General features: G+C 52.2%; 8 protein-coding genes, 1 long non-coding RNA gene and 1 other non-coding gene across 10 annotated transcripts; 6 read left to right on the top strand and 4 right to left on the bottom strand.

Annotated features, from left to right (window-relative positions):
* Positions 1–1,137: 1,137 nt before the first annotated feature.
* On the top strand, positions 1,138–4,603 carry LOC126323236 (titin-like). Its single transcript, XM_049994616.1, has 2 exons — positions 1,138–1,640; positions 1,768–4,603. Exons 1-2 carry the CDS (start codon positions 1,138–1,140, stop codon positions 4,517–4,519), a joined length of 3,255 nt encoding a protein of 1,084 aa, XP_049850573.1. The 3' UTR covers positions 4,520–4,603.
* Positions 4,603–6,515, bottom strand: LOC126323240 (mitochondrial-processing peptidase subunit beta-like). Its single transcript, XM_049994621.1, has 2 exons — positions 6,136–6,515; positions 4,603–5,993 (listed from the first exon to the last, which is right to left on the bottom strand). The coding sequence occupies exons 1-2, from the start codon at positions 6,199–6,201 to the stop codon at positions 4,629–4,631; spliced, it is 1,431 nt and encodes a 476-aa protein (XP_049850578.1). The 5' UTR covers positions 6,202–6,515; the 3' UTR covers positions 4,603–4,628.
* A 569-nt stretch (positions 6,516–7,084) lies between these two features.
* On the top strand, positions 7,085–8,374 carry LOC126323256 (tRNA modification GTPase MnmE-like). The gene has a single exon (XM_049994637.1). The coding sequence runs from the start codon at positions 7,085–7,087 to the stop codon at positions 8,372–8,374; it is 1,290 nt and encodes a 429-aa protein (XP_049850594.1).
* Positions 8,375–9,013: 639 nt separating this feature from the next.
* On the bottom strand, positions 9,014–10,822 carry LOC126323241 (adenylyl cyclase-associated protein-like). The gene is made up of 3 exons (XM_049994622.1): positions 10,390–10,822; positions 10,108–10,325; positions 9,014–10,015 (listed from the first exon to the last, which is right to left on the bottom strand). Exons 1-3 carry the CDS (start codon positions 10,625–10,627, stop codon positions 9,059–9,061), a joined length of 1,413 nt encoding a protein of 470 aa, XP_049850579.1. The 5' UTR covers positions 10,628–10,822; the 3' UTR covers positions 9,014–9,058.
* Positions 10,823–10,889: 67 nt separating this feature from the next.
* On the top strand, positions 10,890–13,287 carry LOC126323239 (vacuolar protein sorting-associated protein 45-like). The gene is made up of 2 exons (XM_049994620.1): positions 10,890–11,529; positions 11,644–13,287. Exons 1-2 carry the CDS (start codon positions 11,404–11,406, stop codon positions 13,234–13,236), a joined length of 1,719 nt encoding a protein of 572 aa, XP_049850577.1. The 5' UTR covers positions 10,890–11,403; the 3' UTR covers positions 13,237–13,287.
* Positions 13,288–13,314: 27 nt separating this feature from the next.
* LOC126323249 (uncharacterized) lies at positions 13,315–14,018 on the top strand. The gene is made up of 3 exons (XR_007559422.1): positions 13,315–13,539; positions 13,595–13,789; positions 13,854–14,018. It is a non-coding gene; the product is annotated as an uncharacterized LOC126323249 (long non-coding RNA).
* A 75-nt stretch (positions 14,019–14,093) lies between these two features.
* On the top strand, positions 14,094–14,177 carry Trnay-gua (transfer RNA tyrosine (anticodon GUA)). The gene is given in 2 exon segments: positions 14,094–14,130; positions 14,142–14,177. It is a non-coding gene; the product is annotated as a tRNA-Tyr (tRNA).
* Positions 14,178–14,182: 5 nt separating this feature from the next.
* LOC126323237 (uncharacterized) lies at positions 14,183–16,444 on the bottom strand. The gene is made up of 3 exons (XM_049994618.1): positions 16,114–16,444; positions 14,547–16,050; positions 14,183–14,466 (listed from the first exon to the last, which is right to left on the bottom strand). The coding sequence occupies exons 1-3, from the start codon at positions 16,436–16,438 to the stop codon at positions 14,214–14,216; spliced, it is 2,082 nt and encodes a 693-aa protein (XP_049850575.1). The 5' UTR covers positions 16,439–16,444; the 3' UTR covers positions 14,183–14,213.
* On the top strand, positions 16,438–19,429 carry LOC126323238 (autophagy-related protein 9-like). Its single transcript, XM_049994619.1, has 7 exons — positions 16,438–16,618; positions 16,679–16,908; positions 16,997–17,095; positions 17,185–17,249; positions 17,306–17,407; positions 17,488–17,620; positions 17,693–19,429. The coding sequence occupies exons 3-7, from the start codon at positions 17,006–17,008 to the stop codon at positions 19,037–19,039; spliced, it is 1,737 nt and encodes a 578-aa protein (XP_049850576.1). The 5' UTR covers positions 16,438–16,618; positions 16,679–16,908; positions 16,997–17,005; the 3' UTR covers positions 19,040–19,429.
* Positions 19,430–19,506: 77 nt separating this feature from the next.
* On the bottom strand, positions 19,507–20,402 carry LOC126323248 (ubiquinone biosynthesis O-methyltransferase-like). The gene is made up of 3 exons (XM_049994631.1): positions 20,175–20,402; positions 19,985–20,114; positions 19,507–19,924 (listed from the first exon to the last, which is right to left on the bottom strand). Exons 1-3 carry the CDS (start codon positions 20,355–20,357, stop codon positions 19,530–19,532), a joined length of 708 nt encoding a protein of 235 aa, XP_049850588.1. The 5' UTR covers positions 20,358–20,402; the 3' UTR covers positions 19,507–19,529.
* Between the last annotated feature and the right edge of the window lie 404 nt (positions 20,403–20,806).

Raw genomic sequence — 20,806 nt, 5'->3', positions numbered from 1 at the left:
GGGTCGCGCCGGAGGAGTTCGAATTGCGCGTTGGGACGGTGGTGGAGAGGGTTTGCATTTTCGCGATGGAGCTGGCGCAGCGAGAGAGGCCGTCGGTCGAGTTGGTGAGGGCGGCGGCTGAGAGGGTGTTGGACGGGCGCGGGCGTGGGTTCGAGGAGGTCGATCATTTGTTTCGGTGGATGGGAGAGGGGAGGTCGTGAGGCGGGGGGGAGGCGCGCAGTTCGAACAGTTGGATTTGGTTTGTACCGGTCGGGCGAGGTGGTGCGAAGGAGAGTTCGCTGGCTTCGAAGTGCCATTTTTTGGCCAGATCGAGCGGCGACCTTTTGATGTTTCTGACCTGGTAGCTGAACAGGAAGGTGCACGAGGGGTTTTTCCTGAAGAAGTAGTCGACGGTGGCCATGAGGTCTTCGTGCTCGTCCGAGTTGTCGTAGAAGCAGTCGGACGCCAGGAGGAGGTCTGGCCAGCGGGGCGTCGCCGAGGGCTTACCGAAGAGAGCCAGGCGGAGGAGAGAGTTAGGAGAGAAGCTTCCCCAGGTGAGCGGGGTGGTTCCGAGTTCGAGGGGCGTTGGGGCGCTGAATTGGCAGCGGCTGGTCGAGAAGGTTTTCTGCAGGGACGCCAGAGCCGGCGTTGCACCGTGGTGGTCGGTGAGCATGACGCTGGCGCCGCAGGCTGCGGCCAGAAGGCCGGGCACGCCCTTCCCGCACCCGAGCTCGACGAGGTACTTGTCGCGGATGGTTTCTCTGATGGACCACAGGTAGTCGGCCAAGACGACGCTCGCGGGCCACAGATAGGATCCGTACGCGCAACGGGCGGCGTCGGGCTGGGGAGGGAGGCGTTAGGGAGTCGGCCGGGTGGAGCCTCGCCCGGGAGAGCGGGGGGAGAGGAAGAGGGGCGGTGCGAGCGTTTTCCGTACAGGTTGGACGCTGAGTTCGATTGAGTCTCGGTGGTCGGCGAATTGGAGCAGAATCGCGGAGGTGCCGTCGCCGAGCGGAGAGAGCAGGTTCTTTTCGGCGTCTGGGTCTGGAGTGGGACGGGGGGTCTTCTGCGCGAGAGGCCGCGTCATCGTTGAGGTTTGCATTGGATCTCTCTTTTTTTTTTTTTTTTTTGGGGTTTTTTTTTTTTTGGTTTGGGTCATTCATGATGGAAAGGCGCTACCGAAGATCCAGCAGGGAGCGGCGCTCTTTGTTCGGCTCAGTGGCCGCGTCCCCGTGGGCGTGGTGCGGCCTTCTCTCGCTGTCGGCCCTGCTGGGGTACGTCAGCTACCGGTACTTCGGCCGCGCGGCGCGTCCGCGCGCCGCGTCCAGGAGGCGCCCCGGTCGCGGCGGCGCGGGCAAGGCGCACCCCGCGGAGGAGGGGGAGGGGCGGGCGGAGTCGTCCGCCAAGTCGTCCGTGGCCGTGCCGGGCAAGGGCTCTAGCGAGTCGCTGATGCTGGACCAGCTCGCATGGTGGCTGAACATCGCGAAGGACCAGTTCGAGTCGAAGAGGTTCAAGGGCGCCCAGTACTACGCGCAGAAGGCGATCGACGCGATGAGGCAGATTCCCGAGCTAGAGAGGAGCTTCAAGATGTGCGAGATGATGTTCATATTGGCGTACACCTCCGCCGACCAGGACAAGTCCCGGTACCTGCGGGAGCTATTAGAGTACGGCGCCAGCGAGTTCGGTCGGGGTTGGTTTCGGTCGTGTTACTGACGCGTCTCTGTTCGACGGCGATGCCGCGCGGGACAAAAAAAAATTTTTTTTCTGCTTCGTTTGCTGGGGGGAAAAAAGAATTGACGAGCTTCTCCAGAGTTACAAGGGAGACAAGGAGCTGGAGAAGGAGTACTGCCTGCTGCAGGGGCGAGTGTGCGCCGCGTGCAGCGACGTGTACATGGGTCTAAACGACTGGGAGAAGAGCGAGAAGTACATAAGGAGGTCGATTGAGACGTTTTCCAACGCGTTTAGCGATTCCAGTTCTAGTTTGGCCAACTTGACGGTGCAATATTACCAGTTGTCGATAGTGCAGACGCGTCTCCGCGACTACGAGGCCGCGATGCGGTCGGTCGTCGAGGCGCAGAGCTGCTTCAAAGAGTCGAAGCTGCCCGAGAACATGTTGTCGGCGATAGTTCGCCAGAGAGCCGACGTTTTGGTCGCGCTGGGTAGTTACGATGAGGCCAAGTCCTTGATTATGTCCCACATGGAAAAGATGGAGGAGGTGTTGCCATCCGAGTCGTACTCTCCGTCGGAGTCCTCCCAGGACATCTCCATGAACATGCTCTACTTGGCTAGACTTTATTATGACTTGGGCGACTACGCTGAGTCCGCCTCGCTTCTGAGAAAGGCCCTCGACGCCTACGCCAGTCCGACGGTCCTCGCGTTCTTGGCGACCGCCCTGTTCGACTTGGGGCGCAACGACGAGGCTGCGGAGATGCAAGACCGCATCAAGAGCCTCGCCTCTGGGAGCAACTTACCTCTGACTATTTCCAAGTGTCTCAGGACTGTGTCGTGCTCGGTCAGTCGCAAGGACAGCACTTCTCCTTATATTTATCGACTCGTCCTCGAAATCAGACATCACATTTCCGATACGACTTCCATGAAGCTGAATCCCGGCAATTACCTCGAAATCATCGTTCGCCCCCACCTCTCGAAGGACGGCGTCCCCAGCTCCAAGCTCCCGTCTCCCCCGCCCATCCGCGGCTACACCGTCTCCGGAAACGAACGCAACGACGCGATCAAGCTCAAGGGCTTCGTGTCCCACTCCGACCAAGTCCAGTTCTACGAACTCGTCGTCGTCTGCTACACCGACTCCCAGAAGAAGGAGAAACTCGGCGCCCACCACCAACTCTGCAGGCTCTCCGAGCTCACCCTCCAGCAAAAGCGCATCTACCTCCAAATGCTCTCCGACAAGTCCGGCCACTCTCTCGCCGACAGGGAAAGCGACGACTCGGACTTCCTCGAACCCCCCGTCTCCTACACCTCCAAGCACCTCGACGACACCATCGAACGCCTTCTAGACGAATTCGCCCTCGAAGACGCCTCGACCCCAACCGACCGCCTCAGCGACTATCGGTCCGAACTCCTGCTCACCACTCCCATCGACTCCGACCCCTCCTCCCACGAAGACCACGACCCCTCCACTCCCGAGGCTCCCGGCGAGATGCCGGCGGAATCGCCGCCGCAGTTGGGCGAGTCGCGCGGACCGGAGTCGGGACCGGAGTCGGAACCGGAACCGGAGCCGGAACCGGAGCAAACTCCACTAGTGCCAGAGCAATCGGAGCCGGAGCCGCTGGAACCGGAGCAAACTCAACCGGAACCGGAGCAAACGGAGCTAGACCAAACTCAACCCGAGCAATTGGAGCCGGAGCCGCTGGAACCGGAGCAAGCTCAACCGGAATCGGAGCCGGTGCAGCCGGAACCGGAATCGGAGCAAACGGAACCGGAGCAACCGGAACCGGAATCGGAGCAAACGGAACCGGAGCAGCCGGAACCGGAATCGGAGCAAACGGAACCGGAGCAACCGGAACCGGAACCGGAGCAAACGGAACCGGAGCAACCGGAACCAGAGCAAACTCAACCGGAATCGGAGCAAACGGAGCTAGATCAAACTCAGCCGGAGCCGGAGCAAACTCGACCGGAATCGAAGTCGGAGCTACCGGAACCGGAGCAAACGGAGCTGGATCAAACTCAACCCGAGCAATCGGAGCCGGAGTCGCTGGAACCGGAGCAAACTCAACCGGAACCGGAGCAAACGGAGCTAGACCAAACTCAACCCGAGCAATCGGAGCCGGAGTCGCTGGAACCGGAGCAAACTCAACCGGAATCGGAGCAAACGGAGCTAGACCAAACTCAACCCGAGCAATCGGAGCCGGTGCCGCTGGAATCGGAGCAAACTCAACCGGAATCGGTGCCGGTGCAGCCGGAACTGGAGCAAACTCCACCTGCACCAGAGCAAGCTCAACCGGAACCGGCACCAGAACAATCGATGCCGGAACCAACTCAACCGGCACCTGAACCAACTCAACCGGAACCGGAGCACGCTCAACCGGTGCCTGAACCAGCGCAACCCGAAATCGAAGGAGCAGCGGTATCTGAAACTCAACAAACTCAACCGGAACAAATGGAACACGCTCCGCCGGAACTCGAGCAAAAGGAAACGCAGCCGAAACTAGAGGATGCAGAAAAAGCGCCGCAGGATACGGACGCACCCGTGAACGGCGTCTCGGAAATGCACGGCAGCGACGGGTTTTTTGAAGCGAACGAATCGTCTGTCGACGCGACAGAGGGGCCCGAATATTTTGAGCCATATTCGGTGAGCGACGAAGAGTTTGATAAGATGCTATCTGACTCGGAAGCAGACGAATTTCATTTGATCGACTCTGGCTCCGAGTTTGACGAGGCCGATATCAAAACAGATATGAGCACGGAAATCAGTGAGAGTTACTTCAAAGATCCAGACGCGGAGCCGCTGAGTTCTATGAGCAACGAAGCCTCTACCGAGTCTAGCGCGGTAATCTCGATAGACGAAGATGACAGCGGCTACTGACATATACAGTGTACTTAAGAAAACGCGCTACGAGAGGGAAGGGGGTCTGGACGCGAAACGGTGAGAGATGCAAAAAAAAAAAAATTTTTTGTTTTTTTGAAACAGATTTTTATAACTCGGTTGTACGCGTACGCCACAGATTGTAGTCGGGGAAGTATTTAAGGGGTCCTATGGCGGACACGACGGGATCCACGTCTCGGAAGTGGTCCCAGGCTACCCTTCTGATGTCTTCCACGGTGACTTTGTCGATTCTCAAAAAAACCTCTATGGGTGACATGCGACGCCCGAGGGTTAGGAGTTGCCTGCCTATGTCCTCGCAGACGGCGCTGGTGCCGTCCAGCTGCATGAGGTAGGCGGATTTGACTCTGTTTTTGGCGCGCTCCAGTTCCTGTGGAGTGACGTTTCGAGCGAGCGCGAATTCGCGCATTACTTCCGCGCACATTTCGTCCACTCGGTTGTAGTCCGAGACGAAGTAGACGCCGAAGAGTCCGGTTCGGTTGTAGCAGGTGTTGAAGGTGCTGTAGGAGTGAGCGAGGTTTTCGTCAGAGACGATTTCGGAAAGGCGCGAGTTCAGAGAGTTTCCGCCGCCCATCGATCGGTCCCAGGACCCGATCATGGACTGAAGGAGCATGAAGGTAATGTAGTCTGGCTCGGACCAAGACACGGACTTAAAGCCGACGGCCGCGTGGACTTCGTGCAGGGTGTCATCTTGAACCTTTATTTCCGAACCTGTGAACTCCGTGTCGGCCAACGGGCCAAAATCGAAGTCGGAGTCGGCAGGCAATTGACTGAACTCTTTTTGTACGTGGTCGACGAGCTGGTCATGGTTAACGGAGCCAACCGCCGCCACAACCAGGCGCCTCCCCGTATAGTGCGTCTTGATGTAATTTACGAGGTCCTCCCTTTTTAGAGATCGAATGTTCTTTTCCTCTCCCAGAATCGTTCGAGCCAACGGCGTTCCCTGATACGCCGAAGCGTGTAAATAGTCAAAAACGACCTCTTCAAGGTTCGATTCGACAACTTCTTTTTCCGTCAAAATTACCGAACGCTCTCGCTCTATGTGAGCAGGCTCGAGCTTCGAGTTCTGCAAAATGTCGCCCAAAATGTCAACAATCTTAGGCATATCGCTCTTGAACGCCCTCCCCACATAGACCGTGTGTTCGCGACTCGTATAGGCATTGAGCTGCGCGCCCATGTTTTCGACCTCCAACTCGATCTGCTCTTGAGTCCGGTTCGTCGTCCCCTTGAACGCCATGTGCTCCAAGAAATGCGCCGCCCCGTTCGTCTCCTCTGTCTCATAGGCGCTCCCGGCGTCGATGTAGACGCCAACCGTCACCGTCTCGGACCCCGTCTCCTCGGTGGCAACTCGAATCCCATTCGGCAGCGTCGTCAGCTGGAGCGGCGCAGTGTTCAAGAGGTAGGGCGGCACCGCGGTCGCCTTCGACGCGTCGGACACGCGGCGACGAAGCGCCCACTTGAAAACAAAAAAAAAAAAAAGGTTATAACAACGTCACGCCTCGACGAACGACATCGAGCCCACTCGAAAACGCGTCCCCCTCCCAACTCACCCTCCCCTCACTGCATGCCTCAACACGCTCCATACATTGCAGACATACGTGCCGATCTCTGGAAGGCGCCCTCCTCGCGGCTGCCCCCAACCCGCTAAACAACCGAACGGACATCTTCTGTTCTAAACGCTTGTCGAAGCAGAAAAAAGACGTCGAAGCCGAGCGCAGAGCAAAGCACGCCTCAAGCAATCAACAAAGATCTGAATGAGTGAATTTTTGTCAAAATTTTTCTTTGTTCGCTTTTTTTTTTGCTCCCCCCTCTCTCGACTGCCATAAACGCCTCCCAGAGACCCTGGGCGCGGCGTCCAGAAAGCGCGCGCGGGAAGGCGCATCGCTGCGTCCGTCCCTCGGACCCTCGGAACCCCTCCTGCGGCGCCGAGCGGGACGCGCCGGGGAACGGCCTTCGGCGACGCTCCCGCGACTTTGACACATAATTAAAATTGTCAAACTTTTTTGTTTTTTTTTTTTTTTTGCTCTATTCCAACTGCCCCAAACGCCCCTCGAGCGCAGGGAGCGCGCCGAAGTCGCCGTCCGCTCGACGCACCGCGGAGGGACGGGAGGGGAAAAAAAAAGCGCACTCACGCGAGTCCAGGTGCTCTGCCGAGGGGGGAATTTGTGGATGGACGCGCGCTCCGCACTTTTTTCTTTCTTCTCCCTCATTTCAATGTTGAGAAACAAGACGGTGCCTTTGTCGGGCCTCGCCGCGGGTCTCGCCACGCGCCGCCCCGCTCGGTCGGCGCGCCGCGACTCGTCGCCAAGCCACGCGATGAGACGAGCGACCGCGACCCGCCCCGAGTCGTCGAGGAAAGACGGGTGGTTCGCGGGCGACAAGCCAAGAAGACCGAAACTTCCCCGCGAGGCCACCGCGTTGTCCGGGTCATTTTCGCGGCGCTATTCGTCCGGAAGGACTATTTACGCTCTGTCTACCCCGTATGGCGTGTCCGGGATTTCCGTCATTAGGATTTCCGGCCCGGACGCTGTTCGCGTGCTCCATCGCATGACTCGACGTCTCGACGCGGGGTCCGCCCTGCCTCCCCCGCGGAGGGCCTCGGTGCGGCTCGTGACCAGCCCCTGTTCCGGCGAAGGAGGGGACGAGACGGACGTGATTGACCAGGGCGTCGTGTTGTTCTTTCCCGCCCCCCGCTCCTACACGGGAGAGGACGTGGTGGAGCTTCACCTTCACGGCAGCGTCGGCGTCGTGAGGGACACGCTGAGGGCGCTGGGGTCTCTCGGGCCGGAATTTTCCATGGCCGAACCCGGAGAATTCACGAGGCGCGCCTGGAACAACGGAAAGTTCCAAGATCTCACCAGCGTGGAAGCAGTGGCGGACCTTATTCGATCCGAGACCAGGCACCAGCGCAAGCAAGCCATGGAGCAACTCAGGGGACGGCTGGGCGACCTGTACGGCGGATGGTCGCAGAGAATACACAAGTCTCTGGCGCACATCGAGGCGTTTCTGGACTTTGGACAAGACGAAATGCTGGATTCCGAAGTGCTGTCCTCCACCCGAGCCGACGTGTCCGACCTGCTGGCGGATATAAAGAGACACTTGGACGATGGCGGCGTTGCGCAGTCGATTCGAAACGGCCTGTCCGTCTGCTTGCTCGGACGCCCCAACGTCGGGAAGTCGAGCCTGCTCAACGTGCTGAGCCAAACGGATGCGGCCATCGTGTCTCCGGACGCGGGGACCACCAGAGACGTGGTGGAGGTGAGAATGGACCTCGGCGGATACCCGCTCACCTTGCAAGACACCGCCGGCATCAACTTGGCGCCCTCGAGCGCGGTCGAGCGAGAAGGCATTCAGAGGGCACTTGCGAGGTTCTCGTCCTCCCACGTTCGCCTCCTGGTGCTGGACGTGAACGGCCTGCGCGATAGAGAGATGTGGGAGCTCGCCGAGAGGAGTCCCGAGTCGACCATAGTCGTCGTCAACAAGACGGATCTCTGGAGCGAGCCGAGGCCGATCGAGGTTCCCGGCGGCCTCCCGGTCGTCGAGCTCTCCTGCGTCAGCGGGTCCGGCGTGGACCGACTGACGGAGAAGCTCAGAGAGTCGGTGGCGGGTTTGTGCGCGCCGAGTCTCCACGAGCCCGCGGTCACGAGGGAGAGGCACAGGAACCACCTCGCGTCGAGCGCGGAGGCGCTGGAGAGATTCCTGAAGAGCGACGCGAGTCTAGAAATGGCGGCAGAGGACCTGAGGTCTGCCGGCAGGTCCATCTCCAGAATCACCGGAAAGACGGACATCGAGGAAGTTCTGGACATCATTTTCAAAGACTTTTGCATTGGCAAGTAGCGAAAAATTAAAAAAATAACTGAAAAAATTGCAAGCGTGTTTTTGACTTTTGCGCGGCAAGTAGCGAAAAATAAAAATGACTGAAATTACGAGTGTGCTCTGACTTTGCATTGGCGAGTAGCGAAAAATTAGAAAAATAACTGAAAAAGTTGCAAGCGTGTTTTTGACTTTTGCGCGGCAAGTAGCGAAAAATTAAAAAAGAGTAGAAAAAGTTGCAAGCGTGTTTTTGACTTTTGCGCGGCAAGTAGCGAAAAATAAAAATGACCGAAATTACGAGTGTGCTCTGACTTTGCATTGGCGAGTAGCGAAAAATTAAAAAAGAGTGGAAAAATTGCAAGCGTGTTTTTGACTTTTGCACGGCAAGCAGCGAAAAATTAAAAAAATAATTGAAAAAATCGCAAGCGTGTTTTTGACTTTTGCGCGGCGAGTAGCGAAAAATTAAAAAAGAGTGGAAAAATTGCAAGTGTGTTTTTGACTTTTGCACGGCAAGCAGCGAAAAATTAAAAAAATAACTGAAAAAATCGCAAGCGTGTTTTTGACTTTTGCGCGGCGAGTAGCGAAAAATTAAAAAAGAGTGGAAAAATTGCAAGTGTGTTTTCGACTTTTGCACGGCAAGTAGCGAAAAATTAAAAAAACGAGTGAAATTACAAGTGTGTTTTTATTTTGTTCACCTTCCCTCCCCGCTTATTCGCCAATGTGAGTGTTAGACTCGGTGAAGAGAGCGCCGTCGCGAATGGTGCTGACGAACTGTTCCGGCACGGGGAATTCCTTGAGGCTGTTTTCATTGTCGGGAACCATGACGTTCACGGAGTCAGACTTCGAGGTCACGATTCGCGTGTCCAGAGAGGTCTTGCTCAAGATCACGCTGGCCCCGGAGACCTTGTCGATGGTGATGCACGGCACCTTGCCCAAGACCTGGATGTTCACGGACCCGGTGCAGTTGATAAGCTCGACAATGGAGACGACTTCGTCGAAGATGATGTCGGTTCGACGACAAGAATCGATGTTGATCGCGTTGAGTTTTCCCTTGATTCGAACCGTCGCACCGTCGCACTTGTAGAGTCTGACGACCTGTCGCATTTCCGTGATGTCCACGTCAATCTTCGCGTCGCCGGTTTGATACTCGATGATCCAGTTGTTGTTTTGGAGCTCGAATTTCGGCGGGCTCTTCATAGAAGGAGCCTTTCCGCCGGCGGGAGTGGACTTGGGCTTAGGTAAGTTATCGGACGCGGACGCCTTTCTGTTCTTCGTCTTCATGTCGCTGGTCACCTTCTTCAGTCCGGACGTGATATCCGTTCCCTTGTTCAGCTCTCCGAACAGGGCATTGGTGTTCGAGGCCACCGACGACTTGGGGACGGAGGGCTTCGCCTCGCCCTTGTCCGTCGCTTCGCCCTGAGATGACGGACAAGACATCTTGAGCTTCGACAACACTGTCTTCACGTCCTCTCCCTGCGCGTTCCACGTGAGGGACGTCGTGTGATAGGTCTTGACGTACGCCTCAAGCGCCTTGAGAAACCCGTTCAGTCCCTGCACCCAGTCCACCTGGTCCTGGTCCTTGTTCCTGTACTGCCTCAACAGCTTGTTCGAGTAAAACTCGCTCGCCCCAATCATCTCATGCACGAACGGCGCGGGTGCAGGTTCCTTTTCGTCGCGCACAAAACGAACAAAACGAAACGTCAGAACTCTCCCTCTCGCTACGCTCACCCCCCCCCCGGTAACCCCCAACTACGTACGACGGACACCCACCCGAACGCGCCCAATCCCTCGGACACCGCGGACAAGTGCGTGAAAAACGGCGAAGATCTGTTGTCCGCCGTCATCTTGACTATCTTCACCGTCAACTCTATCTGCTTCCGGCTAATGTCCGGCAAGCTCTCTGGCGACTTCTTGCTCTTGCTCGCAATCAATATCAGGTTGCGGTGCTCGGTAACCAACTGCTCAAACAGCTTGGCTGGAGCAGCGTCGGGGTCAGCGCTTCTTCTCTAAAACCAACGCAAAAAAAAAAAAAGACGCACATTGATCGCGCACCAGGCCGCCAATCTTTTCGGATACCTCATAGTACTTCTTCAAATTCTGCTTCACAATTTCGTCGAACGCGGTGATCGACGGTGCCACATCGTGAATATCGCTCGGGTCCTGCGAACCCACCACCCCAGCGAGGGACAGGTTGGAAACACCGTGCTCTATCTTCTCTAGTTTAGAAGCAACGCTTTCCAGACGTTCAACGACGTTCTTCAAGCTATCAGTAGACATGGTTTAGTGAAAATATGAAGAAAAAAAATCAGCTTTGCTCGACTCCCCGCTTTACTTGCCAGATTGAGATCGGTCGTGCTCTCAACAACCTCGCAAGGATCAGTCTTCCGAGGCGACTCCCCCACACAAATACAAAACCAGCTCTTTCGATGCAGACAAAAAGCCTCACGCAAGAAAAATGGTGCAGCGAAGTCTGCGCGCCCTACACACGAGAACGGACTTTCGAGATTCTTTTCTGTTATATTTTTTTTTTTTTTATTGCAGTGTCTACGGCGTTCTCACTCTCCCCCCATGGGCAGCGCGCACCGTCATGAATCCGCGAAAAGCGCCCTCTTGCGCTCCTCCACCCGACCCTCCGCGTCGCGCCTGCGCTGCTGCATCCACTCGAGGCGACCGACCACGCCCTCGCTCCCCCCTAGGCAACGAGCGACTACGACGGGGATCGCCAACCATGCAACCACTTGAAGGAGCGGAGGTCAGCGTCAAAAAACGCCAAAAAAAAAGGTGCAAACGTGCCTGCCGCGGACAAAGCGAGGCGCCTCGACTTCCAGGCCCAGCGTCCGCCTCCCAAACCTATTCCACTCTCAGCCATTTCCACACTCGTTAAATTACGCCACAACCCCGTCCGTTTCGCGCTCGGCTGCGTTTGAACCGTCCGTTCGGCCGCCGCCCCTTATAAAAACGCCAAAAAAAAAATATTTTCTCCGCCACTCTCAAAACATTCGAACTTGTAGGATGCGCGCATTCCGCGTCACCCGGACCAGTTGTACGCCGATATGAGCGCGATCAGCAGCAGACCCGTGCGCGTCAGGCTCGACGTCATCAACGCCATCAGACAGTACTGCATGGAGGCGACCGACATCGCCAGGGGGATGAAAGTCCTCCTTCTCGATCACGAAACGGTGCGTGGGACAGCGCGGGGCCGCCACGGTGCGCCGCGTCGAAGAGGGCCGCTGCCCCCAAGGAAATTTCGTACAACTTTTTTTTCCACTTTTTTCGCTGACGTGTACAAAAAGACGCCCATCGTGTCGCTGGTGTTCGGCCAGCTGGAGATCTTGCAGAAGGAAGTGTACTTGTTCGAGAAGATTTCCACGCAGAACAGGGAGTCGATGCCCTACCTGCAGGCCGTCTGCCTGTTTCGCCCGACGGAGGAGAACCTCGAGCACATCCGACAGGAGCTCAGAAACCCCAAGTACGGGTCGTACTACATTATTTTCACGAACTCGGTGAAGGAGTCCTACTTGAGGAAGATTGCCGAGGCGGACGAGCTCGAATTAGTCAAGGAGGTCCAAGAATTCTACGCGGACTACAGGGCCATCAACCACGATACGTGGACGCTCAACTTGTTCGGTCCCGGCGTCTTGAGCCCGGTGTCGGTGGAGTGGCCCATGTGCCTGTCGAGGAGCACGGACGGCATCATTTCGATGCTCTTGTCGCTGAAGCTATGTCCGTACATTCGCTACCAGCGCACGTCGGAGCTCGCCTCTCAGCTGGCTCGGTCGGTCGAGAATCGAGTCAGAAACTCTCCGCTGTTCCACTTGGGAAGAGCGAAAGCCAGCGCGCCGCTGTTGCTCATACTCGACCGCAACGAGGACCCCATCACTCCCCTCCTCACCGCGTGGACCTACCAGGCCATGTGTCACCAACTGATAGGACTAGTCAACAACCGCTTGGATCTGAGCCACGTAGAAGGCATCCAGGAAGAACTAAAGCAAGTCGTCCTCTCCTCGCTGCAAGACGAGTTCTTCTCCGAACACATGTACGACAACCTCGGAGACCTGGGCGTGGTCATCAAGCAGTTCGTAGACAAATTCCAATCAGAGTCCAAAATTCGAGGAAGGCTCGAAAGCATCGAGGACATCAAAAGATTCATCGAACAATACCCAAGCTTCAGAAAAACAGCCGGAAACGTCTCAAAACATGTGGCAATCATCAGCGAACTGCAACACCAAATCCAATCAAGACGTCTACTAGATGTGTCTCCTGTAGAGCAAAAACTGGCCTGTCACGAAGACAACAACGACGCAGTCGAAAGCGTCAAAAACATCCTCGTCTCCGGACCAACTCCTCTCCATCCCGACGACGCCCTCCGCCTCGTGCTCCTCTACACGCTCAGATACGCCCAAAACCCCGCCAACCAACTAGAACTCCTCACGAAAATCCTGTCTCGTCACTACAAAATCCCAACCGAGCGACTCATCCTCATCCGACTCCTCCGCCAATACGCCTCCCAAACCAGGCGGACCGCCTCTCTCGACCTCTTCCGAAACCAAGACTGGCTCACTTCCGTCAGGGGTAAAATCAAACGCGGACTCATGGGTGTCACCAACGTGTTCACTCAGTACAAACCCCTCCTCGAAAAAATCATCTCCCTCCTCCGCGAAAACAAACTCGACCCACACGACTATCCCCACCTCCTCTCAGAACCAACCAAACCCCCTCCAACCGAAATACTCATCTTCATCGTCGGAGGCGCCACCTTCGAAGAAGCCGCCCTCATCCACAAAATCAACCGCGAATCCACCGAATTCCAGTGCCTCCTCGGCTGCACCGGACTCGTCAGGCCAAACCAGTTCATGAATGACATCCTACAAACCAAAAACGTCTAAAAAACACATTTTTTCTGTATAAATAAATTTGTTTATTTATTCTTTTTTCAATCTTGCTCCTCTCCCTTTCCACATGGACTCTATCAACAACGTCTTCTCTTCCAACTTCGAGGGCGACTCCTCCGAAGCTCTCAATCAATCAGACATAAAACTATGTCGCTCCCTAACCTACAAACAAATATCCTTTTTCTCTCTTTTCCTCTCTCCCCACCCCCACCCAGTACCTCCTCCTTAACCGAGCCAACTCACAGAATCATAGGATTCATCGCCTCCTTCTTTCTCGGCTGGACTTTAACTCTCCTTGTATGCAAACTCCCAATTTCTAAAAAAAAAAAAACAAAATCTCACCCCTCCGCAGTCCTTCTTCTTCATAGCCGCGAGCATCGGCACCTTCGCGTTCTTCTACTCCGTTGGTAACATCATGGGGTTGCTCTCCACCCTCTTCCTCATGGGACCGAAAAAACAACTAAAATCCATGTTCGATAAAAAAAGAATCGTCACTACCATCATCTTTCTCGTCTCTATCGCCCTCACCATCTACGTCGCCGTCGCCGTACGTATACTCCTGCATGCTCTACACCGAACTGCCATCTCGCCAACCCCTTTTATTCATCCAGGTCGGCGGAATAGGACAAGTCCTCCTCATTATCCTCCTCTTCTTCATGCAGTTCCTGGCGCTTCTATGGTATTGTCTGAGCTATATCCCGTTCGCCAGAAGGGCCGTCACCAAATGCTGTAAAAGCACCTTCTTCAAAGTTCGCGATCGATTTCGATAAATAAAACCCTCGTCCCCACTTCTTAAAAACACTTCATATGCATGAATATATACTTTTCATCTCCCCTTAATATTAACACATCCTCCGGTAGCTCAGTTGGTAGAGCGGGAGACTGTAGTAGTAGCAGATATCTCTAGGTCACTAGTTCGAATCTGGTTCGGAGGATAACATTTTTTTTAATATTTTAACATTTTTTTTTATTCAAACCTTTCCACTGACCTGGCCATCCGCCTCGCTCGCCTCGACATTCATCTTCCTCAACGTCGATAAAATAAACGATATTAAATCCTCCTCTATTCTCAGCGTGAAATCCACGTGTCCGAGACGTGAAAATGCCTTGAAAAACGCCTTCCCAGGACGCACTTCGTTATACCTCGTATAGTGCATAATGGTGTTAACGGGCGGTATGAGCGTGTCGTCCAGACCTGTAATGAAACAAATGGGAATGTCTATTCTAAACAAGAGAGAGTGAGTACAATAACTGCGTCGAAACCTGCCAAAAACCTTTGTGCTCCTAACACTTTCTTTACGCACTTGTCATAGTTCTCCATGAAGTCGATTGGAATAGGCGAGTTATAGACCTGCACGTTTTTGCGGGCTCCGTAGTCGTAGCCCTGGAACTTTTGGCTCTTGCACAGCTGCAAAAAATGTCGGATCACGCCAAAAGACGTTCCCGAGTAGACGTTGTAGTTCAAGCTGCAGTTCACGATCGCGTGATCATCGATAGAACCGCCCAAAAACCTTGACACAATCCATGACAAAATAATGCGCCCAGAAAACGAATTTTTGACATCTTGAAAAATTTTGCCGCACAGAATTCTGAATCGTCTTCCAGGTATTCTTATGACGTGAACCGACGGGAACAGGTACCTGAATGCGTTGATCAGAATTCCCACAGCGTACACAGTAAAGGGAACGGATTTATGGTATCCAGCAGGCGAAAGCAAAATAACTGACGAGATATGGTGAGGAACTTTTTTAATTCCTGACCATACAAGATGTATTAAAGTGGCCATAGCGCCCATACTATGTGCAATAATAGTAATTCGAAAGGATTGTACGTCTGGTCTTTCCTTGTCGCCTAGTTCAGATTGCTTTATTTCGATAATTTTTTCAATGAACGCAGGAATGTCTTTTGATCCGTGATCATTGATCGAGAAATCCCAGTAATCCTCTGACTTTATGTTGGGATTGACGTGGTTTATGGCCTCCTCACAACCGCGAAAAATACCAACAAATATGTCATACCCTTCGTCATAGGCTCTGAACGCCAAAGCGGACGCGGTCTCCCCTTCGAGTCGTCCGAACCAGGCCAAAGAGCTGTCCATCAGCCCGTGCTGAAAATAGAGTACCCGGCGACTGTCTCGCCTAGCGAGGCGCTCGAGTTTGAGAATGTACCCGTCGCTGGTGACTGCGTCGTAACTCTCGTAAACATATCCCTGACCCTCTATGAGTTTCTTAACAGCAGACCTAAGTCTCGCCTGATATCGATCGTCTAGAAAGTCTCCGCGTATTATGCGCTTGAAAGAGACCAAGGGACTAATCACGAATTCAGACACCGCGGCAGACAGTTGCTTAAAAATGTTCTTGGGCGAAAAAAATTGCGCGCTTCTCACAGATGGCTTCTTACACCAAGCAATAGAAATATGGATCATGTCTCTAAACCACTCAACAAAATTGTCTATGCTCAGAAGGGCAAAAACTCGAGCATCTTCTAAAAATCCAGTATTTACCTTCTCAGAGACAAAAATGTCTCTGCTCAAATAGTTTTTAGATTTAGGTCTCTTAAGAATGCGATTGGCAATTTTTTTTCCTTTGACATTTTCGTGGCGAAGCAAGTGAAACAGATAATCGTCGAAATTCGGCATAATATTCACATCTCTGCCACATTGAGGCCTTTCTGATTCCACATATACCTCAGGTGATTCAAGCAGACTATTCTTCGTCAAACTATCCTTCTGACCCTCAGGCACATTCATTCCATCTTCCCTCGCCGATTGAACGCTATTCCACGACCGGCCAGACCACCTCCGTTTATCTTTTGGCATATGTCAGCGCACAACCGTAAAAACACTCTCAACACAGTTTTCTGTTTTTGTACCTTCTCTTCCATACTGACGGGGCCGATTGCATGGCTTGCACTTCAGTCCGAACATAGGCTCATCGGCCAATTGTGTCCGAATGCGGTGTCGCTCTTCCTTCAGCCATTTGTTGAAGTTTGGCTTGTAAAGCAAACTTATGAAGACGGTGGCCAAAAATACCAGCGTCCTGAACACCAAGCGCCACGTTTCTTGAAACAGGCTCTTGAACAGCTCTCCGACCGAGACCACGGCCGAGTCTAATACGTTTTCCAAGCTGCCCAAAAATCTGATGATTCCATGGAAAAAAAAAAAATGCCAACATAGCTTAAGTGCTCCGCATTTCATCTTCAGTTTTATGAGGAGCAAATGACCTATTTTTTTTTTTTTTAACTAGTTTTTTTGCAGTTGACGTTCTTTCCGAGAAAGATCTAAACACCTCTCCCTATGGATCGTACACGCCGAGGCACACGAAAGAAGGCCGCTCAGGACTACGAAGGTGAAAACAGCGATAGCGAACCACCACCTGTACTGTAAAAAAAAAAAAATTGTACCCCTCCGAATTCTTCTCTAATTTGTACTCTCTAGAGCTTTAACTTGAGTTACATGACAATCGAATCGCTCAAAAAATACAAAAAATACTACAAGCTCCGAACCAGGTCAAACTGCACAAGCAAGCCAGAACTTTTGGCTATTATACAAAAGCACTTCCAATTAATGCCCACTCCGGACGAAGCCGAAACCATAGAAGCCTTCATCTACAACATCAAATATGCCCAGTGAAAAACCTCTGTCACGCGCGAGACTGATCAAATTTTGTATATATTTTTTTTTTCGCGTTTATTTGGGGAACAGTTCGACGCTATCACGCACGGTGCTGACTCATCATTCTGAATTCAACGCTAGGAACGGTAAATGGAAACCGGAAGTGTTGACTACCATCCTCTTGTTGAAGAGGATCCTTATCACTTTCTAAAGGCAAATCCATATGTGTTCTTGCAAAACGTACTGTCAAGTTTTTCAGGCTGAAAACGGTTTTATGTGCTACTATGATTTATAGAGGACGTTGACGTGCTTCTTTTTCATTTTAATAGTTCTACTGGTACTATGAGATGAAAGGGTTCGAGAACATATTTATGGCGTACATCTTCAGATTTATGTATGTGAATAAAATTTTAATGAGGGTTTTTGTACGTGTACTAAAAGATTTCAAAGCTTGGCCGAGTTTATCTTGTCATTTACATTCACGCTCGGATATTGTATATCGTGGAGAGATGTAATCAACGAAAAAACAAACAAATTGTTGACCTATCCGACGTATGTAGAAAAGAGCACGTTCTTGTTATAACAAAATTTCACCCTCCCCTCAAACCTTACTTACTTTCCCCTCTCGGCAGCAAGAATGTTGCTACCGCCTGGTGCATTCTCAGCATCATACTTGCAATTGTTCTGATCATGATTGGAATTCGGTTTCTTAAAACGGCCTTTCAGTTCAAGAACTACTGTGCTAACGTTCTTCATGTTCATACGGTAATTAATCTTTTTACGCTTGCAAATCAAAACTTTACTTTCTTCGATACTGAACCTTTACTTTCTTTACAGAGAGAACTCGCGAGCATGCCGTGGGGCGTTTTTCTCACAAAGTTGACGAGAGATAAATTCAGCTCGATCGAAAAGTCTCAACTCACCTCGCTCGACTTTGTCAAGGTGCTGATGAGAAGAGAAAACTATCTCATTGCGCTTTTCAACAAGAAAATCTTGAACCTGTCTGTACCTTATTTCCCGAAATTTCAATTTGTCACACATGTGTTTGGATGGTGCTTCGCCTTATCGTTTGACGTTTTCAATGACCAGGGCGAAGTCAAGGGGGAATATTTGGATCCGCAAAATCACGAACGACTGGTTGCGCAGCTCAAGTCTAACTTCTACAGAACTGGCTTGATTGCCCTCATATTCAGCCCGATCGTCTTGATCGTGCTTATCTTGTATGGCATCTTCTCTCTGGCAGAAAGGATCCAAAACACGCCGGATTTTTTGGGCTCGAGAAATTGGACGCCGCACGCGCGATGGGAGTTCAGAGACTTCGATGAAGTGCTGTGTCTCTTCACGCAAAGACTCGCTAAGTCGTTCGTTCCAGCTTCAAAGTACATCAATCAATTTCAGATCCACGCACTCAATAATTTAGGACGTCTCCTTGTCTTTTTGTTGGCGCTCATCGCCGCTCCACTCATCCTCCTCACTCTTGTCAGACGATCTATCATCGATTGCTACATTGGCGATCGATCTGTTGTGTGGGTCCTCAGTATTTTAGGCACCTCTCTGGCCATCCTCCGGTCGCTCCTTCCAGAGGAACACTTCGTCTTCGAGCCGCACGAATTCATGGAAGAAGTCATCATGCACATCCACCATCTGCCGCTCGAATGGGTGGAAAAAGCTCACACGCCAGAAGTGCATAAGACATTCGTTTCCTACTTTCAATTCAAAGTGGTTATCTTCCTGGTCGAAGTTCTGTCCGTCATAATCACCCCGCTTCTTTTCATCTATTCCCTTCCTCTATGCGCAGAGGAGACCATTCAGTTCCTCCGCGACATGACCATTGAAGAACCCGGGTTGGGACGCATGGTTTGCTTCGCCAGACTCAACATGGACGATACCTACCCCCCCGCACAAGAACACTATATCTCTCAACCAGACCGACACAAACTCGTAGATACTCAAAAAATGCAAATGTCAATCATCAATTTCAAAGCCAACTACCCAAACTGGGAGCCGACGTCCGCATCCAGCAAGCTGTTCCTCGATACGATCGTCGCCAGTGATCCTGGGAAATTAGAAAACTGCCACTTCACTTCCAACCATAGCGTCTGGGATAAAATGAACAAATCGTACATTTCTCAATCCACTAAAAAATTTGATAAAAAAGTTTTTTACAACGTCGAATATCCTTGACTGTCCCTTAATCCAACTTGCTGCAATATCAACTGCTTGAGGTGGCTGAACTCGGGTATGGAATCTAACTGCTCGCCATCGAGTGCCCTTCGAATCAAGTCCTGAACCGATTCGTTTTTCAACATGTCGACCAACTCCACTGAATCACCCAACTTCTTCAGCCACTCTTCTGGTATCCGAAATTCATCTAGAGGCACATCTTTCCAAGACGGCGCATCGGTGTTCTGAACTTCGTTGTCTTTCAACTTGTTTGGCAAAGAGGTATTCGAGTCGGCCTGACAGTTGTCTTTATGTTTTCTAAAGCAATCAATTGAACAGCTTTTTTTTCCGTTAAAGCTCGCATGTCTCTTCTACATATAAGTATCGCTGTACACGTACTATCTCACCTCACATTTTGGACATTTATATCTGTGTTCCTTTTCCGAACAGATGCCGCATTTCATTTTGTTTTCTAGCGCCTTTTTTTTTTTTTTTGTCGCGAGAAGTTTGATCAATCCTGAGGTCGACGAGCGTGGATAACGTAGTTACAAGAAACGTCGCGCGTGTTCAGGGCCCACGCTTCCTTGTCCAGTTCGTAGTCCATGCCTGCGACGTCCAGAATATAGCACTGGCGACGTCTGAGCAGAGAGACCAGCTCTTGGGGTTTGATGTACTTCGTCCAGTCGTGTGTTCCTACCGGGGTCAGTCTCGCCAGATATTCGGCAACTAATATGGTCATTGCGAAAGAGCGAAGGGTTCTGTTGATGGTCGACAGAAAAATATGCCCGCCTGGCTTCGTGAGATCGACAAGTTGATCCAAAAAATATTCAACATGATCTACATGTTCAAGAACTTCCATACAGCACACAACGTCGAACAAGGCCTTTTGTTGAGTTGACAGTTTTTCTGGTAAAAAACAGAGTCAGTGTTTTGCGTAACGCCTGTCGTAAAAAAAAAAGAGCATACCACCGATGGTTGAGTGCAAATAGGTTCTTTCGCCAGGAGATTCTTCGTGATGCGAGCGGTCTTTGCAAATAACGATGCTTTCATATGAAGCGTCAATTCCGGTGACGGTACCTCCCAGACGAGCCAATGACTAAAAAAAAAACGTCAAAATTTTTTTCTTTTTTCACGTATCAAAAAGGTACTGACGCACTTCTGTCAGCAAGCCGCCTCCGCACCCCGCGTCTAAAAAGTTGAGTCCTTGAAACGGTTTTGCGCTCATGACGTTTATTCCCGCTTCCTCGCATATTCTGTGCCTCATATATTTAACTCTGGCAATGTTCATTCTATGCAGCAGCTTCGTAGGACCGGAGGGATCCCACCAGGCGCTAGCCATGACGGAAAACTTGCTCACTTCACTATCTGAAACCGTAGAGGTGCAGTAGGGGCGACGGAGGCTGAGATATCGGAGCATTTGGTGTTGAAAGGCGTCAGAAAAATGGCTGTGCAGCGTTTTCAAAACGTCAGCTTTTTTTTTTTCTCATGACACATGTCAAAGATGAGACGCAGTTTTCGGCTCCTGTAGCAAGTTGCGCCGCTTCGAGGCGTCGAGCAGAGAACAAGGCGTAGTTGCGAGGGTGCTTTCTCGAAGATGACACATCACGAACGCAGAAGGGCGTTCTTTCGCCTTCTTAGATATACAGGTTTTTAAATATGGAAGCCAAGTGGGAAATGAGAGGGCAGAAGCGGGACTTCTGGAACCACAAGAGATGACCGCTTGCCGCGGTAGCCCTCCTCGAGTGAGTGTGCCGCAGATGTCCGTTGTGGTAATTCTCACTTATTTTT

This window comes from Schistocerca gregaria, unplaced genomic scaffold (assembly GCF_023897955.1).
Source record: "Schistocerca gregaria isolate iqSchGreg1 unplaced genomic scaffold, iqSchGreg1.2 ptg000855l, whole genome shotgun sequence".
In the NCBI taxonomy this organism is placed as follows: domain Eukaryota; kingdom Metazoa; phylum Arthropoda; class Insecta; order Orthoptera; family Acrididae; genus Schistocerca; species Schistocerca gregaria.
Note: the sequence above shows the minus strand (reverse complement) of the source record. Positions and strands in the feature narration are given on the sequence as shown.

What these genes read in the sequence shown, in the direction of transcription:
- LOC126323241 (XM_049994622.1), bottom strand. Translation starts at nt 10,627, where the DNA reads ATGTCTACTGATAGCTTGAAGAACGTCGTTGAACGTCTGGAAAGCGTT. An exon ending in CGGCCTGGTGCGCGATCAAT is followed by an intron (nt 10,326 to 10,389) that starts GTGCGTCTTTTT and finishes ACGCTGCTCCAG; the next exon opens with CCAAGCTGTTTGAGCAGTTG. An exon ending in CGTTCGGGTGGGTGTCCGTC is followed by an intron (nt 10,016 to 10,107) that starts GTACGTAGTTGG and finishes CGCGACGAAAAG; the next exon opens with GAACCTGCACCCGCGCCGTT.
- LOC126323237 (XM_049994618.1), bottom strand. Translation starts at nt 16,438, where the DNA reads ATGAAATGCGGAGCACTTAAGCTATGTTGGCATTTTTTTTTTTTCCAT. An exon ending in CCGTCAGTATGGAAGAGAAG is followed by an intron (nt 16,051 to 16,113) that starts GTACAAAAACAG and finishes ATATGCCAAAAG; the next exon opens with ATAAACGGAGGTGGTCTGGC. An exon ending in TTCATGGAGAACTATGACAA is followed by an intron (nt 14,467 to 14,546) that starts GTGCGTAAAGAA and finishes TCTCTTGTTTAG; the next exon opens with AATAGACATTCCCATTTGTT.
- LOC126323248 (XM_049994631.1), bottom strand. Translation starts at nt 20,357, where the DNA reads ATGGCTAGCGCCTGGTGGGATCCCTCCGGTCCTACGAAGCTGCTGCAT. An exon ending in GAGGCGGCTTGCTGACAGAA is followed by an intron (nt 20,115 to 20,174) that starts GTGCGTCAGTAC and finishes TTTTTTTTTTAG; the next exon opens with TCATTGGCTCGTCTGGGAGG. An exon ending in TTTGCACTCAACCATCGGTG is followed by an intron (nt 19,925 to 19,984) that starts GTATGCTCTTTT and finishes GTTTTTTACCAG; the next exon opens with AAAAACTGTCAACTCAACAA.
- LOC126323236 (XM_049994616.1), top strand. Translation starts at nt 1,138, where the DNA reads ATGATGGAAAGGCGCTACCGAAGATCCAGCAGGGAGCGGCGCTCTTTG. An exon ending in TACCTGCGGGAGCTATTAGA is followed by an intron (nt 1,641 to 1,767) that starts GTACGGCGCCAG and finishes GGGGGAAAAAAG; the next exon opens with AATTGACGAGCTTCTCCAGA.
- LOC126323238 (XM_049994619.1), top strand. Translation starts at nt 17,006, where the DNA reads ATGGAAACCGGAAGTGTTGACTACCATCCTCTTGTTGAAGAGGATCCT. An exon ending in CATATGTGTTCTTGCAAAAC is followed by an intron (nt 17,096 to 17,184) that starts GTACTGTCAAGT and finishes TCATTTTAATAG; the next exon opens with TTCTACTGGTACTATGAGAT. An exon ending in GCGTACATCTTCAGATTTAT is followed by an intron (nt 17,250 to 17,305) that starts GTATGTGAATAA and finishes AAGATTTCAAAG; the next exon opens with CTTGGCCGAGTTTATCTTGT.
- LOC126323256 (XM_049994637.1), top strand. Translation starts at nt 7,085, where the DNA reads ATGACTCGACGTCTCGACGCGGGGTCCGCCCTGCCTCCCCCGCGGAGG.
- LOC126323239 (XM_049994620.1), top strand. Translation starts at nt 11,404, where the DNA reads ATGAGCGCGATCAGCAGCAGACCCGTGCGCGTCAGGCTCGACGTCATC. An exon ending in TCCTTCTCGATCACGAAACG is followed by an intron (nt 11,530 to 11,643) that starts GTGCGTGGGACA and finishes GTGTACAAAAAG; the next exon opens with ACGCCCATCGTGTCGCTGGT.
- LOC126323240 (XM_049994621.1), bottom strand. Translation starts at nt 6,201, where the DNA reads ATGTCCGTTCGGTTGTTTAGCGGGTTGGGGGCAGCCGCGAGGAGGGCG. An exon ending in CGCCTTCCAGAGATCGGCAC is followed by an intron (nt 5,994 to 6,135) that starts GTATGTCTGCAA and finishes TTTGTTTTCAAG; the next exon opens with TGGGCGCTTCGTCGCCGCGT.